Below are 20,741 nucleotides of genomic sequence, written 5' to 3' on the forward strand. Positions count from 1 at the left end.
TATGAAACTGCTGGTGTATGACTACTTTTGTCCTTTGTATTTGGAAATTCCGTACAGTTCAACCTAATATCTTTGTCTTCCTAGTTTATTCTTGCTTTTGTATAAACTATGAAGTTATGATGGAATGGAAAGGAAGCAATTCTGTCTCATTAATTAGTGCCTAAAAAAGTGACATAGGCAGACAAGTTAAGAAAGAGACATTTTTCATATACCTATTTTTCTTTTAGGACCACGGGCACATTTTCTGTGACATCTCAATGCCATTTTTGTTTAGCTGTTCACTTATAATGGTGCCTCTGACATTCTATGGTTATTTGCAGCATGCAGCATTCTTCTGATTCATTTTTTCTCCAGTGATGCTTGGTTTTGCCCATAGTATGAGTCCATCCTTATCCATTATGCCATGCCTCCCTTTTTTGCTTTTACTTCAGATTGCACTGAGCCTTGAGAGGTAAACTCACTCAGAAGAAGGAAACTGATTTTCCTTCATGTATTCAAAGAATCCTTTGCCCAAAGTAACTCATTACCCTGTCCCTAAAATCAGTACTTTCTAAACTACACTCTGAAAGGAACTAAAAATTAAAAAAAAAAAAAATCACCCCAGGCCTGCTCACACTAGAATGCTTTAAATGCTGTTGCACATGCAATGTAAGTCTGTTCTTGTTGCTAAGTGTCTTCCATTAGGATGCAGAGTAGTGACCTTGGCTCTATGCCTCAATATCTCTTAGTTTTCTGGACAATAATATGCACAGTTCTATTCCCCAGAAATTGGTAAAATGTACTGCCATCTTGAATATGGAACTCCAAGACTGCTGTCAGCCCCCAGGTTCATGAGAATTATTATAAAGGGACAATGTTTGAATGACTTCCTGTCATCCTTCCTTATTACAAACAGTGACATTTCCAAATAATACTGAGTTTGGTACTTTACATGGGTCAAATTCATCAGAAAATAGCCAACCTTTCCCTTAATATCGTGCTGTACAGTTAATGGGAATTCTTTTCATATTCATCTCAAGTCCAATTATAATTTAGAATTCCCAGGGCCAATAACTATATACTGATAACATCTGAGTTTTATCATGAGAAATTTTGGAGAGCAAAGAATTTAAATTACTTTTCATTCATAAAATGCCTTGAGCTTCCTAAACAGCCTCACATACCACAATTTGAGTGGTTCATCCACTGTTCACCCTCTCAGCTGCCATATCATGGTTAGGGGCAATGGAAAGATCTTTGACCCCCTCAGTCCTGATCTAGAATAGTTTCACCCTTTTTAATCTTGAGGAGGCAAAGTTCATGCTACTCAAGCGATGTTATTTCTGTCTCCCTGTCATTAAGCATTGAATTCACATCACTTTATATTGAGAATGTGTCACAATGTGACAGGCTAAAAATAAATTACATCGCTTGCCTTGCCCTCCAAACTGGCATTCGTTTTTAAAGACAGATGTTCCAGCTTTTCCAGACACAGACAAGCATATCTGACATGTTTAGTAAAATAAATACTAACTAGGGGCTAAAGTAAAAAAAATTACTTGAGTTGTCTAGTGTTTGAAATACTGTGGTACTCAAAACCATGAAGCAACCAACTCTGCCTGAAAGGGGATGGGAATAAAGAAAGCTTCTCAGGGGAGGTACCTAACCTGAATCTTAAAAGTGGGAATTTTCCAGGTGGAAAAGGAGTTTAAAGTTCTGCAAGTTCAGGGAAACAACATAAGAAAAGGTATATGTGGTCTCTATTTGGGAGACTACAACTACTTTGATATGACTGGGTTATAGAGCACTTGAGATGGGAATAGAAAGAAAGAAACCAATCACATCTTTAGTCATTATATAATTGAGGTAGATGGATCTTGTAATAGATTTGGAATTGGGAAAGGATACAATCATATATTTGTTTTAAAAAATAATATCACATGGGACCAATGTCCCATTTTAAATTAATTTCAAAAAATAAATAAAATAAAATAATGTCAATTGACATTCTAAAAATCATCTTTTACTAAGATTTATATGAGTATAAGTTGAGACAATTTAGATACCAAAATGGAACTAGTATAGATCTGGGCATCAAAGATTCTGTGTGCAGACTGGAGTTGGGGGCTCAGTGGCACTTGCCTTGCACATGTGAGGCACTGGGTTCAATCCTCAGCACCACATAAAAATAAACAAACAAAATAAATGTATTATGTCCATGTATAATTAAAAAAAATTACAAAAAGATCCTGTGTGCACCTCTTCCCAGCTATGTGAAAGTGGGAAAATTATACCTTGTTTTTAAAATCTTAAAGCAAAGATATTATTTCTACATCATAGGGTTGTTATATATTATAATTTAAAAAAGAAAGTTAACTGCTACATGACTCTCTCTACATATTAACCCCTATTTAACCTCATGGATCAATGTATTGTTAAGAATACTATGGCTTCAATTTGAAAATCTGACATTTCTGAGTAACCCGTAGTTATTAAGTAATCCTGAGTTAATGGCTAATATTGTAATATATATTTCAAAACTGGCACAATTCAAAATACACATTAATACTTCATGTATATTTTTCTTATGACCTGTTAAGCTATGGGACATGTCACCTGTAAAAGATCTTAAAAATATTTTAAATATTCAATAGAGCATCTCATTTTCACACCAGTTTCTGGGTATCAACAACAAAGTGTATCTTCTTTTATTTTTTCAACCATATCTTGACATGACAAGATGGTGCATAATTTTATTTTCATGAAGAAATGTTCTGCTTTTTCATTTACCAAAAAATAATTCTCTCTTTGTCAAACATTTTCCATTGAAACCAGGCCTATTAGACAGAATTTGATCTCTTATTCAATGACAAAATAAAAAAAAAAAAGAGTAACTCAACAAAATGTGCAGTAAGCAATTTTACCCCCTTGAAATGTATGAATGGTCATAGATAAAAGATTGTCAATGGTACAACATCAAAACACCCTTGATTGAAATAGACTAGTTCTAGAAATGTAATAAGTGTTTCCTTCATGTTAAGATTTTAGGTTTTTTTAAAAAAAGATTTTATATTTATAATGTTTCATATTTTAAAACATAAAAAACTCCCTATTACATTCAAATCCCAATTGCCCTTGAAATGCAAAATGGAAGCATGTAATTACTTGAGATTCCTCAGAAGGAATAAAGCATAGAAACCTGCTTAGAAAGTCTAATTTCTAAGATTTGCCTTTGTGGTTACATTTTTCAGATTTTCCATGACTGTGCTGACATCACTTGGGTAATATGGCCAAGCTAAATCCAAACATGGAAGCTAAAATAAACTAAATTCACAGAAATATTGTCAATATAGAGATACTGTTTATTAATCCCACAATATTCTTTTTATAAGTTAAATTAAAGGTATTGGTTATTAACCATACATTATTATTTCCTCGTCAACCCTCCTCAGGAAGCCCCTGTGGTGGCCCGAGCAGCCTTGTTCCTGGAATGTGCCCGTTTTGTTCACCGCTGCAACAGAGGCAACTGGCCAGAGTGGATGAAAGGGCACCATGTGAACATTACTAAGAAGGGCCTTTCCCGGGGAAGGTCCCCCATCGTGGGCAACAAGCGGAACCAGAAGCTGCAGTGGAATGCTGCCAAGCTCTTCTACCAGTGGGGAGACGTGAGCTTTGAATTTTCTTCTGTCAAACTTAGAGTACTTGAGTGGAGTTTTTGATTATGTTTGGTTTTGAAGACAATTCATTGTTATATACCAGGCACTGAATGAAACACTTAGTGGGGAAATGAACCGCCCATTTAGTCTTTCCAATAAATAAATCTAGGAGGTGAGAGATTACTAAATCATCAAAACTGAAGTTAACATATGTCAAGCTATTTGCCAGAGTTTGCATATCTGGTACAAGGAGGGACTGGTATTCCATCTCCCACTCTGGATTCCAAATTTTTGCTTTCAATTGCTATATTCATCAAGAATCATCTTTGTGAAAATTATTGTTGTAATAGTTAATGCTTACATCCCATTTTGGCTTTCTATTCTAATTTATGTTTTCCCAGGACATGTCTTTTTTTTATCCCAGTTTTTTAACAGAATTTTCTTTTTTGTTTATATACCATCTCTTAGTTACCCGAAAGCCTTCAGAAATAACTACATGTTATAGTTACTCATGTACCTACATATGTGTATAAGTGAATAAAAAGGAATGAATCTTCATTAGGAATTCTAATCAAACCTGATTAGGGAAGTTCATATCCAAAAGTTGAATATTTGCCACAAATATCTGAGAGAAGGCAAGATATTCTCATGATACACCTGAGACTATTTTATCTGTGAAACTAAATACTTAATTAACAAATGATATACCTTTACCACTGTCTTTCTTAGAATGTAGGTAAAAAATTTCTCATCCTTTAAGTAGAATGTATGACTCTGCCACAGGGCTCTGCTCATTTGGAATGCTGTTCTTTTCTTCACCATGGCTAGATCACACTCTAGCCCTTCTTGACTCTTGTCACCAGTGTTCCATCCTATCCTTTGATATCCTGAATAACAACATCAATTATCACTCCAGTGCCTTAATATTTCCTTGTGAGGATGGATATTTTATCTCCTCTCTTTGAAGGTTTCCCTTGGCTTATGTGCAAAGTTCTAATACATCTCTTTTCATAGAAAATAGGAATTTTCCCCTAAATTTGCTTATAAAATAGCTATGATAACAAGAAATCTTAGAACGAATGTCACAGTGGACAAAACATTGGCATTGAGAGATGAAACAAAACTAGGGTGTGGGTGGAGAGTGGGGAGAGTGGCTGGCCCTAAGCACATTCTTCAAGGGTGGTACCTTAAAATAATTTGTAAAGCATGTTTACATGAGGGTTAGTCACTATGATAAGATGCTAGCGGAAGAAGTGCGTAAGTAAGATTATAGGAAAGAAAGGGCAGGTAATTGGAGGGTCCGTTGTCTTTTGGCTCTAGGTTCTTCTAACCAATTGTACAGGAACCTCTCACCCCCAATCTCAGGACTCCCTCATCTTGATTGTTACAACCGACTCTCTCCTCTGACAAGATGATAATCAAGTTATAACCCAAGCTTTCCCCACTAAACATGCATGCAAAATGCAGTTTATCTCTTTCAGATTTATATTTCTGTCATTAAAACAGTGAGTGATATTTCTAATGACCCAGCTTTGTGGGTGCTGTTTCACGACCATACTAAAATCAGAATGACATTTCCTGAAGACACCAAACTTTTTACTCTTAAAATCAAAAAAAATCAGATGTAAAATTGAGTTCACAAGTGGCAGAGAGCAGATGAAGGGTTGTTCTTATCCCCTACACCCAGTATTTTGTATCCAATATCACATTAAAAATGATTCAGCACTCCACTGGTGAAAAATTGTCTTCCTTTTTCCACAAAGAACCAGGTAATTCTGAACACACCTTCTCTCTGGGAAACTGGAGACATAAAGTATTTTTCTTCAATTGTACAATTCTTTTAAGGAGAGGGGTATTTTGACTCTTTTAATTTTTTTTCAGGCAAAATAAGACGAGCAATTAAAAATTCCTAATATCACTGCTACTTTAATTCAAGAGCATTCCCTAAATAGATTCTTCCCTTCTTTATTAATAGTACTAAATAGCATAGCCTGGCATGGTGGCTCATCCCTGTAATCCCAGCAGTTTGGGAGGCAGATGCAGGAGGAACATGAGTTCAAAGCCAGCCTCAGTGAGGTACTAAACAACTCAGTGAGACCCTGTCTCTAACAAAATAGGGCTAGGAATGTGGCTCAGTGGTCAAGTGCCCCTGAGTTCAATCCTTGGTACCCCCCCAAAAAACCAGAAATAGTATTATCCCTGAAAATAATATTGTCCCTGCAACAGATTTCCAAAATAGTTCTTTTAATGCAAGTATGTATATATAAAATCATATATATTTATATGTTATATATGCAATAAATATGCAATATATATTATATATAATAAATATATATCGTATATTTATATATGCATATATAAAATTATGCATACCTAAAAACATAGATAACATATACTTACCAACTCAATGAGAATATTGATTTAATAAGAAGAACAGTTAACCATTACCAAGCACAATTACCTTTAATTTCAACAGGTTGTAGACCGTCACTTAAAACTCTTCCATTGATAATCACTATGTTTTTAGTGATGTTATTGTAATCCTAATATTTCTTCATGTTTTATTAATTTAGTAAAATGACAAATACAATTGGTTTGTTTTCATCTCATTTAGGTAGAAAAGGTCCATAACAGAGGAGGCAAATACTGTTAAAAAAATTACAAAGCTGCTCTCCATGCTGCCCTTCCAATCCACCTCCTCCAGTACTGCCAAAATCTCCCAGGCAAATGAGCTTGTTGCTCCATGTAGCCAGTCTATTGGAATTCTGAATCATTCCCATCTTCCATTCTACAGATACAAGAACATTAATGAAATCAGGGATGACTCCCTGGTCTGAGATAGACCTAATTTGGGATCTTCTAAAATAAACAATGAGATTTGGGGTCACTAAGATAGATAATTAGACCAGTTGTCAGATTTTTAACTTTATTTTCCCAACAATGAGATTTGGGGTCACTAAGATAGATAATTAGACCAGTTGTCAGATTTTTTTTTTTTTAAAGAGAGAGTGAGAGAGGAGAGAGAGAGAGAGAGAGAGAGAGAGAGAGAGAGAGAGAGAGAGAGAATTTTTAATATTTATTTTTTAGTTCTCGGCAGACACAACATCTTTGTTGGTATGTGGTGCTGAGGATCGAACCCGGGCCGCACGCATGCCAGGCGAGCGCGCTACCGCTGAGCCACATCTCCAGCCCCAGTTGTCAGATTTTTAACTTTATTTTCCCTTTAGGATATACTTTTTATGTTCTTTCTAAAGTAGTATTTAAAAACTTTCTGATACAACAGTTACCCGTTTTAGTCCTCCACTGATGTCTTTGTCTTTTCTCCTTTTTGTTTTCTAAAAGTGTGAGCAATTTTCATTCCCACAATTATTGTGGATTTGAGGACAAAAGTGGGTTTTTCATAAAACAGACCCATTTCTTCAATGCACAGAGATGTGGTGACCCCCGTTTATTACCTACCTCATTCTGGGTCTGTTTTAAGTGGTATCTCTGAAAAAAGCAGTTCCAATTTCTAATCCTATGGGCTTCCCACAAGAAGGGGAAATCAAGTAAGTGCTAAACATATGAGGGCTTCTGATTTGTAGGGTTTTAACCAAAGGACTTTCCAAATAAATATTTTCATGATTAATGCCTTCTAACATTTTTGCAGCTGTTGACTCAGCTGACTGCCTTGACCTTTTCCTTCTTTTTGTCTTCCATAACCACTGTGCTCCAGAGTCTCCTGGCCTCTCAGTGCCCCATCCTCTGTCTTCTCCCCGGTCCTCTGCCTCCTCCCTCTCCGTAAATGCAGATAATACTCAGGATCTCTTGTAATTTCTTCCTGAATTATTTCCTCCAAGCTTCATTATTCCTGTGTTTCCAGCTATTTCCTGTGTGCCAGTAGCACAGACTTTTCTATCCATAGCACCCTAGCACTTTTTAGATGTTTTTTTCTTTCATTGCCAACTGCATTTCGGGGGCATTCACTTGATACCCAGAAACTCACTTTTACCTAAATAAAACTCTTCTATCCAAATGAACACATCCAGCCGGCAACCATCCTTGAGCTTTGCGTTCTTATTAATAGTACCACAATCATCTTACATGACAATCTTTGAACATATTGCAAACCTCCATCCCCTATTGATCCTATCTCTCCCATTCATTGAATTCCATAGGTGAGATCTTCATTACATCCCGTCTGGATGATTAAATCATTTTCCCATTTGGTCTCCTCCTCAGTCTTCCCACATCTAATCCATCCTATACACTGCTGGTAAAGTGATCTCCCCAAGGCACAGCCTTTCCCAAACAGCATTCATACTGGTCTCCCAGCCTCCAGACATGCCCCCTTCAAGTCATTCTTCAAACTTTCTGGCTGTGATTGGGCTAAAATGCAAATCAGAACATGTTTCTACCTGCTTAAAATGCCTTGGCCCTCCTTTTCCTGTGGCTTAAATCTTAAATTGCTTAATCTGGCATCACTGCCCACTGCAGAATCTTTGCTCAAACCACTCAAGATTATGTATGACAAAGTCAAATGAGCTAATGCACCTAATGTTTGTCTTAAGACTTTGTACCTAAGATATGTTTAATAACAATAGGTCATTAAATAATTTTTTTTTAAAGCAGGCTGCTTGTCTTGTCTCTGCATTCCTGGGCAACTATCGAAATGTCCCTGAGACAGTGATCAGGTTACCTAGTTCTAACCTATCTTTCTAACCTACCTTTCTATTCTTTCTGCACATTGTTTCTTTCCTCTCATAAAATTGGGATTCAACCAAGTGACCTACCTATCAATCTCTGAATACATGGTGCCTTTCCCTGAATGTGGATCTTTTAGGGCCCTGCAACTGAACATATTCACTCTCCAGTCTCCATCAATCAAAACTCCAATTCCTCAGAGTCTACAGCAGTAAGACTCTTTGAATGAATTTAACCTATCTTCTGAACTAATTAAGTGTTTTCAGGCTCCTAGTGCATTATTTCAGTATTTTATTACCTCCTCAGTAGACTGTAAGTCATGGAGGAAAAAATATTATATAGACATAGACACTCTTGTGTTTGAATCCCATTTCACAGTCTGCTGAGCAACTGTCTGCAAGTCTCTTGACCTCTCTAACCTTCCTATTTTCCCAACAGCAACCCTGCTGTATGTGGAAGTATAATCTACTAGGGCACATTAAACAAAGATACTACTATATTATAACAGCTAACCAAATTTAGTGTTCTATTTTATACCTTACAAATTACCTCACTCTATAAATACTTGATGCATGAAGGAAGAAAGGAAAGAAAGAAAAAATAAGGTGTAGAGCTCTAATTGATTTGAAATTTAGCCCAAATTTATTTTTCATAATGTTTTCTGCTTTATAAACTGTGGATTAACTTAATTATTTAGTTACAATATCCCAGAAGTATTGATACAATAAATTCCCCCTTTGAGTCTTATGATGCAGCCTCATAATTGCCTGTCTCATCCTCAGAACAAGGTCTTTTGAGATGGAAGTACTAGTTGGTTTTGTTTTTATATTTGTTTTGTTTACTTAAAACTTCCCAGGTTAGCTAAAATCCCAGGATCCCATGATATCTTTTCATACTACTTTCTTGTTAATGTGGTTTATGCTTCTTGGTTTGTAGCTTGTCAAGTAATTTTAGAGTTTAAGGAGACCTATTTGTTTCAAGTTTTCTAAGACATTCAAAAAATTTGTGTTTTTATTTAAAGAGTTCTGGATATACTTTGCATATCCAGTAGTGTTTGAATGTTAGTTTCTAATGTTGAGTCTAATACTTTGAATACCCAGTATTTAGTAAATTTTCTAATTATTTTTAAAATATATGATATTGGAGGAAAGAAAAAATTAGGTGAAATATGTTCTTGCTAATACACAGAGAACCAAACGGTCAAACCTAAAGTTCAGTACTCAGCTTAGCCTTTTCCCTGACTCTCCTCCCTAAGCCCAGGTTCTTTTACTGTTGCATATTCTATAGAGTTGGGATGTAGAAGGAAATAGATAGAGGTAATGTTTTTGTCTCTTCTTGATAAATCATATAATAGTGCATGGTGATTTGGAAGAACAGTTAGCAAGGATATTGATTTTATTAATATAACATAAAAGCTGATATTGTCAATGTGTGCAGTTATTTTTTCAAATATTTGTTTTAGTTATGCATGGACACAATATCTTTATTTTGTTTTATTTATTTTTATATGGTGCTGAGGCATACGCTCTGCCACTGAGCCACAACCCCCGTCCAATGTGTGCAGTTATTAAAAGTCATGTTTCTAATATAGTCATTAGGTACTCTACGAAAAGAGAAGCTAGTACTTTTTACTAATTTATGGAGTATTGTGGAAGGGGGAACACAGTCTATAAAAGCCAATAAGCACATACATAACGGCAGATACAAATAAAACTGCAGTACCAGAATTCTTGCCAACTTCTAAACTCATGAGTATGACACTGATATTCTCATAAACTAGCATAATCAGAAGCACTCTGAGGAACAGTGCCTTCTCATTTTATACCACAGTAAAAATAGCTGTATATTCCCTAATAATAGATCTGTAAAATAAATGACCTTTGAGGAAATGGATATGCTGTCAGAGAAAAAAAAAACAGTTTCTTTATTAGTACACAAAAATGTCATTCCAGTTTCTACAAGACTTCATACTAAATGATCCTAGAGATAAGGTCAATGCCTTCTACCTTGGTTTCTTTATTGGCAGATATAGTGGTGCACACTACATCCTACAAAAGACGCTTATACTGGAAATCATCCCCATTCATTGGTTGATTATGTCCTCTGTAACATGAGAGACGATGTTGGAGTCTAACATACTTTGTGCTGTTTTATTCTTTTCTTCCCATGGCAGGCAATTGGCGTCCGGTTGAATGAGCTGTGTCATGGGGAGAGTGAGAGCCCAGCCAACCTGCTAGGCCTCATTTATGATGAGGAGACCAAGAGGAGACTGAGAAAGGAGGATGAGGAGGAAGACTTTTTAGATGACAGTAAGGAGACTCCCTTTACTTCAAGAACCCCTGCTTGTAAGAACCTCTGCTTTAGGAGCTCTTAATATTTCTCTTTCTTCTCTCATCCTCTTGCCACCTTCCCATGTCCCCCGCACTGCGCCTTTCCGCCTGTCTCCTATGCATGGACGTAAGCATGTGCATTAAGCCACACAGAGAGAAGGCCTAAACCAGAAAGAGAAGACAGACAAGGGCAAAGAGCTGTAGGCAATGTGCAAAACCCATTACTGTGTAGTCTCTGACTCCTGCTATTAAACATAGCTTGGTATTCAACCTCTCTCAGAAAATCTAGTTATAAACAATTGCTGTTCCAGATGAGATTTTTGTCATTTTTTTGTGTTGTTATTGCTTTTGGAAATAAGAAAGTGATAAAATAGAGCTGAACAGGACATGCTTTCCAAATCACTAAAATATTCAGATACTTAATCAGACTGTATTATGGTATTTGACATGAAATTGAAATACTAAAATAATTTGCTTAAGCTATGAATTTCTGCAGTACTGTATTTGTTTATTATATTCATCATCGAAGAGTAGAGACAAAGAAATTCCAGTTCATAGTCTCCAACAACATTTTGCTCATGTGTGTGCTCCATACCATACTAGCTTGTGTGTATGTGCGACACTGCCTTTGACGGAGATGAAATTCCAATTATGGTTATAAAATTAGGGTCTTTATATGAAGATGATTGTGACACACTGTCCTTTTAACCTTCCCTTCTGGTTTGAAATTCAAGCTCCCTAGTTATATTTTAAGAACTGCTGTTAGTTAATTCATGTCAAATCCATGGCCTTTCTGTAGACATAAGATGTGAAAGAAGTATAACTTTGGACAGCAATAATCAAAGAGAATTCGTATGATATTCCTTTCCACTTTCATACTACTGATTTTTTAAAAATTCCCTCTAATTTGCTCTTCTAAGACCTTATCAAATTAGCAAATCTTCTAGACTTAGCTGTTGACAAAATACCAAATTTTCACACTAGCATTTCAGCTTAATGATGAAAGTTGACCCCGGATATAATTGAGTCTATCTTAGAATGATTCATGGAATTGAATTTAACCCACAGGAAGACTTGAGGACTATCCAGCAATCACAAAACCTAGAGAAGACCTTACATAACACCCAACCATCCAAATGGCACCCCCAAACTGCCCTGGGGATCCCAAGAGCCCTGAGAGAGCTAAAGCAACACTAAATGGATGCACCCTTTTATGCCAAAGTGAACTCATATTTCCATTAGACCACAAAAGTATCATTTACTAATATGTTCTGTCTCATATGTCAGCTTTTTGTTGAGGCCATGTAGAAGTCAATCCTTGATCACTGCCACAGAGTATTTCAGATGTCAATCATGAAAGATCATGGATTAAGACTAGGTTTACTGTTTACCCAACTGATAGGAAGAGTCTGAATAGGACAGATCCAGAAAGTGTTCAATTATTTTTTAAACAGTCTTGCACATCTAGGCATTTTTAAAACCATACTCCACTGAATATAAAAATGATATGTGTGATTTAGTTTAAAGTCATCTTGAGATTAGCTTATCTTGCACTTAAAAGCTAAATACAGTGCAGGCAAATTTCAGTTTGAAAGTTCTACAGGAGCTCGTCTCTTCCATTCTTAATGAGAAGCAAAGTTTCCAGTTGCATATTAACTCTGGAGAGCAAATAATGGTTTTCAGCAAGAAGCAATATCCCAGATATCATCAGAAGACCATGATTTCTATCTATGTCAACAGAAATCATGAAGTCTATATGCTATCTAATTAAGAAAGCTTAACATTCAGGATACATTTTAGAGATATTTTTAGTATATTGCCATGTAATGATATTGAGATTTCCTGATTTCTTGATTCACTCAAAATAGATAACTTTTTTTTCTTTCATAAGAGGCAGAACACTACATGGTTTTTGGCTTTATGCTGAACACTAATTAGTACATTTCTGTGTGATTTGTGGTGACACATATCTGAGAAGAGAATTTTTATAGTGTCCATGGTGTCACCATGGCCATTATTTGGCATATGGTGGATAAAATCCATTAGTCGGCATATGGTGGATACAATGTCTTACTAACTTAAAATCCACTGTTCTTTAGAGCAAAAAAAGAACTTTGGCATACTTCTAAAGTAGCTGTAGTCTACTAAAATAGACTACCTTGTAATAATGATGTGATATAGGTGACCTGGTAAGTGTGTTTTCTCTTGTCTGTGTTGCACAAACATAACTGGAGTAGAGCGGAAACAACTTCACTACCCCAGAACATTAAGACTAACATCCTTTTATAAAATGAGCTGACAGGATTGTTGTAGTTCTTAGTCTAGTTCATTGCCATTTACATAGTCTACATCTGATTGAATGTTTGAGTACTTTGTATTTCTCTTTTTATTAAAACATTTTCGAGTTTACTGGGGTCATATTTTATTACTCTAAAAGGTATTTTTAAATTTTTTTTATTTAACCACAATAGTGTCTTTCTTTTTTTTTTTTAATGTGGTACTGAGGATGAACCCAGTGCCTCACTTGTGCTAGGCAAGTGCTCCACCACTGAGCCACAACCCCAGCCCCACTCTACAAGGTTTTAAGATGAATAATTTAGTTCTGCTTGTGTGCTATTTTAGTAAAAAATCTGATATCTGATCTAAATAGAAATAAGAGTATGGTCTGATATTTTAATACTGAAGTAGTCCTTAAAGAATTGCAAAGTGAAGAAGAGAGGTGTATGCAATGCATACATTATGTGCAATTGGTAGATTGAACTTGTATAGGTAACAGTCTCATGAAATTTGATTTTGCATGCATGTACCTAGGTCCATCAAACCGTGCCTGTCTGTATATGTTATTGGTTTCTCTTCTAATCAAAGACCTCCTTCATTCCTTAGGTACTGTGAACCCCTCTAAATGTGGCTGCCCCTTTGCCTTGAAGATGGCAGCTTGTCAACTTCTCCTGGAGATTACCACCTTCCTGAGAGAGACCTTTTCTTGCCTGCCCAGACCTCGTACTGAGCCACTGGGGGTAAGTTAAAGCATGTATATTAATCATCAGGCTACCTGGAAAGGCCAGATGGATGGGTAGTTTTCTGGTATTCACAATTTCTTTAAACTCCCAATGGCCAGATGCATCACATAATTTAAAAATTCGGCCATGGAATTTCATATATAAAAATAAATGTTCTCTTCTCTATTAAAATAATAACACCAAAGTTGACTTAGAGATCAGCAGAGACAGCACCATGGTTGATCACCATCATTTATGCTGGAAATATCTAAGAGCATTTAGGTTCCCTTACTTTGCTAACTGTGAGGAGTGTCATGGCCAACACTTTCCAGAAATCACTGGAAGATTCTTTTTTAAAAAAATTTTTGCTACCATCTATTTATAAGTTTATATAGAAATGTGCTTTTAATGAGTATTTTCATTTAAATTATGGGTTGAAAGACTTCAGTATTTAGTGTCTAAACATCCCCATATATTGTTATTAAATGTAGCATTTCTTTTTTATTTTTCCTGACTCTGGAAAATTGTTATTTTTTTTATTTGTTCTAATTAGTTATACATGACAGTAGAATGCATTTGAACACATCATACATAAAAGAAGTATAGCTTTTCATTCTTCTGGTTGTACATAGTGAAGAGTTCTACCAGTTGTATAATCATTATGCACACAGGGTGATAGTGTCTGATTCATTCTACTATCATTCCTACCTCCATACACCCTCCCCTCCTTTCATGCCCCTCTGTCTAATCCAAAGTACCTCTATTCTTCCCTAGCCTCCCCGCTGCATTGTGAATTAGCATCCACATATCAGAGAAAACATTTGGCTTTTGGTTCTTTTGGATTGGCTCACTTCACTTGGCATGATATTTTCCAGTTTACTGGAAAATGCCATCATTTCATTCTTCTTTAAGGCTGAGTAATATTCCCATTGTGTATATATACCACATTTTCTTTATCCATTCATCTCTTGAAGGGCACCTAGGTTGATTCCATAGGTTAGCTATTGTGAATTGAGCTGCTATAAACATTGATGTGGTTGCATCTCTATAGTATGCTAATTTAAAGTCCTTTGGGTATAAATTGAGGAGTGGGATAACTGGGTCAAATGGTGGTTCCATCCTAAGTTTTCTGAGGAATCTTCATACTGCTTTCCAGAGTGGTTGCACCAATTTGCAGTATCACCTGCAATGTATGAGTGTACCTTTTTCCCCACATCCTCGACAACATTTATTGTTGCTTGTATTCTTTGTAATTGCCATTCTGACTGGAGTGAGATGAATATTAGAGTAGTTTTGATTTGCACTTCTCTAATTGCTGATGTTGAACATTTTTTCGTATATTTGTTGATCGATTGTATTTTTTCTTCTGTGAAGTGTCTGTTCAGTTCCTTAGCCCATTTATTGATTGGATTATTTGGGATTTTTTTGGGGGGGATGTTAACTTTTTTGAGTTCTTTATATATCCAGAAGATTAATGCTGTATTTCAGGTATGTATGGTGAAGATTTTTCCTATATTCACATTATTGTTTTCTTTGCTGTGAAGAAGGTTTTTAGTTTGATTCCATCCCATTTATTGATTCATGATTTTACTTCTTGCACTTTAGGAGTCTTGTTAAGAAAGTCAATTCCTAAGCCAACATGGTGAAGATTTGGGCCCACTTTTTCTTCTGTTAGGTGCAGGATCTCTGTTCTAGTGCCTAAGTCCTTGATCCACTTTGAGTTTATTTTTTCTGCAGGGTGAGAGATAGGGGTATAATTTTATTTTGCTACATAAAGATTTCCAGTTTTCTCAGCACCATTTGTTGAAGAGGCTATCTTTTCTCCAGTGTATAGTTTTTGATGCCTTTGTTTGGTATGAAATAACTGTATTTATGTGGATTTGTCTCTGTGCCTTTTATTATGTACCATTGGTCCTCGAATCTGTTTTGTTGCCAATACCATGCCATTTTTGTTACTATGGCTCTGTAGTATCATTAAGGTCTGGTATTGTGATGCCTCCTGCTTCATTTTTCTTGCTAAGGAATGCTTTGGCTATTCTGTGTCTCTTACTTTTGCAAATGAATTTCATGATTGCTTTTTCTATTTCTATGAAGAATGTCATTGAGATTTTCATAGGAATTGCATTAAATCTTTATAATGCTTTTGGTAGTATGGATATTTTGACAATATTAATTCTGCCTATCCAAGAACATGGGAGATCTTTCCATCTTCTAAAGTCTTCTTTAATTTCTTTCTTAAATGTTCTGTAGTTTTCATTGTAGAGGTCTTTCACCTCTTTGTTAGATTGATTCCCAAATACTTTATTCTTTTGTTAGGCTATTGTGAATGGGGTAGTTTTCCTAATTTCTCTTTCAGTGTATACATCACCAATGTATAGGAATGCATTTGATTTATGAATGTTGACTTTTATATCCTGTCATGTTCCATTTCTAATGGATCATGGATAGAAAACATTACACACACACACACTCATGTACCATGTATTACAGAGTAATATTGTTTTACTGTGGATATATATAGTATGCAAAAGCTCCAGGAGTTTTCACAGAGTGAGTGGTCTCAGGGCAACCTGGCCTCTAGTTCCACAGTGGACACCAAGTGTCCAGTGGTTCTTGCATCACAGGCAGCATCCAGCCAGAGTGAGGAGACAGACACAGTCTCCCCCCCAAAACCTTTACACAAAGCACATTCTATTGTCCCAGAAAAATGGTCATACTAGCAACCTGTGCATTTCTATTTAAGCAAATTTTACAATTGGCCACCACTTCTGCTTTTTAAACCAACACAGCATGAATTAGGTAGCACCCTACTCTGGAGCAAAAGAATCAGTGTTCCAGTATCATGGAGCTGTATCTCTGCCTTTTGGTTTTTCAATGTTCTAAAAAGTCTATTTCCTTATATGCTTAAACATAAAATGGGTGTTTTCAAGTTGGAAATATTTGTGAGTAAAATGTATTTTTTTCAACAGAAACAGGCCCACACTTAAACTGTGAAAATATACATAATTGAATATTGGAAAAGGAAATTTCTCCTACTGCCCTAATGTAACTTCATCTTAACCTGGATCTTTAACTTTCTAATTTTTCACTATGAAATTGAGTCTCTATGAAGTCAAATCAAGGCCCCTCAACATATGTACTTAATTTAAATTACAGTCAAGTGTAACAAAATATCTGATCTGTAGGCCTGTGTAGTGTTATTCAACCCCTAATTATACTAAACTCTTTACAAAAACATGGAGTACATTTGATTTTAAGTTTTCAGATTTTTATTGGTCACCATTTTGATCCATTGTGATAAAAATATATGTAAGAATCTAGTTTGCCTCAGTTACTTTGTTCTCCCTTTAACTCTTTAAATCTATCATTTAATGCCCCTTATCATCATGACAAATTTCAGTCTTTTAATCAGTCAATCAAATCTTTAAAAAAATTAGTATATAACCAATCGGCAGATCTGTAGAATATGCCAAGAAAGGAAGCTAAGACAGGATCTGTAATCATTTGGTCACCAGAGGAAAATTTTTACTTCTTTGTCACCTTTAACTAGATCTCAGAAGTCTTTTAGTCATTACATCAACATTCTCATTGTTCAGGTTTGTGTATTGTGCTGGGATGTCTTCTTTGAAAAATAAAAGGAGAAAGATTTTTCCCCCATATTTAAGCTATCTAATTATATTTGATAACAAAGAAAACTCAAGCCACATTCTAACTGTAGAAAAATCAATGAGTATCATAAAACTGTTTTACCAACATGAAAATTCTTAAAATCATTTCCTTTTAAAAACTTTTGCCAAGAACACCTAGCATGAAAAGCATTGTAAGTACAATGTTGTACTGCAAATCTCTTAATGCTCTCTCTCTCTCTCTCTCTCTCTCTCTCTCTCTCTCTCTCTCGTATTGGGAATTGAACCCAGGGGTGCTTTGCCACTGAGCTACATGCCTAGCACTTTTTTTTTTTTGAATCAAGCTCTTGCTAAATTGTTTGAGACCTTGTTAATTGCTGAGGCTGGCCTCAAACTTGTGATCTCCCTGCTTCAACCTCCTGAGTCACTGGGATTACAGGTGTGTACCACCATGCCCAGCTCCATATTTATCTCTCTGAATTTTTATACTCATCATTAGTCACTCCCTGTTTTCCCTTTCCTGCTGCTCCTAGCAACCACCATTCTACTTTTTGATTCTATGAATTTGCTTATTTTATTTTATTTTTATTTTTTGAGAGAAAGAGAAAGAGAGAGAGAGAATTTTTTAATATTTATTTTTTAGTTTTCAGTGGACACAGCATCTTTATTTTATTTTTATATGGTGCTGAGCATCGAACCCAGTGCCCCACTCATGCCAGGCGAGCACACTACCGCTTGAGCCACATCCCCAGCCCCAAATTTGCTTATTTTAGATACTTCATATAAATGCAATTATATAGTAATTTTTTTAAAAAAAATTTTTAGTTGTAGTTGGACAAAATATCTTTATTTTATTTATTTTTATGTGGTGCTGAGGATCTAACCAGAGTCTTGAACATGCCAGGCTAGCACTCTACCGCTGAGCCACAACCCCAGCCACATAAAGTATTTGTTTTTGTGTAACTGGCTTATTTTACTCAGCATATTGTCCTCAAGGTTCATCCATGTTGTTGCATATGACAGGATTTCCTTCTTTTTTACAGGCTAAATAGTTTTTTAAAGAAACTGTCCTGAATAGTAATTTTAAAGACTAAGCATATTTATAGCCAAAATGAAATAGGCTAAATTTTAAACAAAACACTGCTAGTACAGTAACATTCTTAGTGCACTAAAAATCATTACCTTGATGTAGAGAATAATATAAGGTAGTATAATAATCATATGAGAAGCTAAAATTATTCTGAAATTTGAGGCTTTGGGATAGGAAAGAATCAAAAACACAAACTTTCTACCAAGAAAAAAAAAATCGTTCTCATAGAATGCATAAGGTGATTTCCAATGTGTGAATCAGATTTGCATGTGAATATTTGTTTGAAAAAGTTCTAAGAAGTAGAATAAAAAGCAAAAGAATTTTTAATATAATAACTAGAACAAAATATTAGTTTTTTAAACCGTAATTATTTCCTAGAAGTTGGAAAAATCCAAAAAGGCACTGGATGGGTAGGCAATGGCTAGTAAAAGAAAAGAAAATTTATATCAGAATAGTAAAATAATAATGAATAATAATTTTATTCTCAGGTAGATCCCTAGAGATAACTTAATTAGTGTGCTTCTCCCCCACCCCCCCAAAAAACAACTTCTGTTAGCATTTTTATTGACTGTGTTTATAAACCATCAAAAATATACATCAAAAAATAGAAAAAGAAGCATTGTTACAAGATTAATAACACAGCATATTTATAATGTAAGAGAACAAATTTTTCTCTCAATGTTGTCATCCAAATGAGAACAACATAGGAATATTTGAAAAACAGAGAATGTTGTTCATAAAGATGATGGTCTAATAAAATTTTTCCCAATTGAGTTAATAAAAATCAATAACCAATGACAAAGAAACTTGGAATTCAAACAAAAAATTCCCATAAAATGCATGGATGAGGTCTTAATAAGTCAGAGCCAGTAAAGAGTTTCTGTAAAAAAAAAAAAATTCTTTAGTAATTTCCCTAATTTCTATAGAATTATTACCAAAGTGGAAAGTAGATTAGGCTATTTTTCCTAAAAGGGATTAATTTCTGGGAAGCAATTCTACACCTAGAACATTTTTTAAAATGTTATAATAGATTCCATTTGGCTCCTTTATTTTCCTAGTCATGCTCTAATTTTCTAAGTACCAAAGTGCAACTTGTTGTTTAAACAAAAGGAAAGGAAGAAACAACATTAGAACAACATGTAGGGATTAAAATCTCATCTTGTTGGCAATCAAAGCATAAGATTTTAACCTTGTGCAAACTGGATTTTTAAAAATATTTTTTCTCGTATCTACTTCATCCTGAAGAATAGTTATGGTATAATTTTTGAAAAATGCTGAACAAAATAAAGCCAGCATTTTTATATTTTCTATTTTTCAATTCTTCCTTATTATAGATGAATAATTAAACACGAAACAGGTCAAATTTTTAATTTGGGATCTTGTAGGCCAAATGCGACTAAATGATTATAGTCTCCAGGGCTTGCTTACTTTAGGTTATGGGATCATTCTGTTCATTGGCTTTGCTAAAGTTGGAGCTCCTCTTCTACTTTGTTCCTCCTAGAAGGGAGTAAGAAATTCCCCAGTGCATGATTCTGCTTTGAGTTTCTGGCACTCACATGAGATGTTTCTTAAACCTAAATTGACTTTCTCGCACCAGTACAAGCAACGGTACATAATCCACAAAATTTAACTTGAACATCACCTCCATAGTCATTTTTTTTTTTTTGGTTTTGATATAACAAACTGCTACAAATGTAGTTGTTCACAACAGTACAAACATATTTTCTTAGTTCTGCAGGTCAGTTTGCTAGGCTAACTTTAAGGTACTGGTAAGTTTGCCTTCCTATTTGGGGCACTAAGGAAGAATCTCCTTCCTTACCTTTTTTCCCCTCTTAAAGAGGCCACCTGCATTCCTTAACTTGTGTCCCCTTCCTCCATCTTCAAAGCCACAAACAACATCTGATACTTTTCCTTGACCACAACCTGGAAAGGTCCTCTACCTTTAAATATTCTTGAAATTAAATTGAGCACATTTAGCTTATGCAGGATAATCTTCCATATTAAGATGTTAACCTTAATTACACCTATAAATAAAGTCCCTGTTGCCATGTAAGGAAACGCATTTTCAGATCCCAGGGATTAGGATGTGGACATCTTTGAGGGCCATTGTTCTGCCAACCACAGTCTCCAAGTCTGACTTCTAAGACCCTGCTCTATCTCTCAGTCTCGAAATTTTTCATTGATGTCTTCACATTTTTAAAAAATTTTTATTTGTTCAACTTTAGTTATTCATGAAAGTAGAATGTATTTTGACATACACACATGGAGTATGACTTCCCATTCTTGTGGTTGTACATGATGTGGAATTATATGCATCATGTATTCATATATAAACATAGGAAAATTCTGTCCAATTTATTTCACTGTCTTTCCTATTC

At 35.3% G+C, this 20,741-nt stretch overlaps 1 protein-coding gene across 5 annotated transcripts in view; it reads left to right on the top strand.

The window, feature by feature from the left end:
• The window catches only part of Unc80 (unc-80 subunit of NALCN channel complex), a 184,564-nt gene that overhangs the window by 66,861 nt on the left and 96,962 nt on the right, over positions 1–20,741 (top strand). For 4 of the 5 annotated variants that reach the window (XM_026403350.2, XM_077799345.1, XM_026403349.2 and 1 more), the window contains exons 23-25: positions 3,432–3,644; positions 10,492–10,627; positions 13,532–13,665. In XM_026403350.2, coding sequence (XP_026259135.1) covers positions 3,432–3,644; positions 10,492–10,627; positions 13,532–13,665 — 483 coding nt within the window. Of the gene's footprint in view, positions 1–3,431; positions 3,645–10,491; positions 10,664–13,531; positions 13,666–20,741 lie in introns of all 5 variants that reach the window. The other variant, XM_077799344.1, reaches the window with a different exon arrangement.

Source organism: Urocitellus parryii, chromosome 1, assembly GCF_045843805.1.
Source record: "Urocitellus parryii isolate mUroPar1 chromosome 1, mUroPar1.hap1, whole genome shotgun sequence".
NCBI lineage: Eukaryota > Metazoa > Chordata > Mammalia > Rodentia > Sciuridae > Urocitellus > Urocitellus parryii.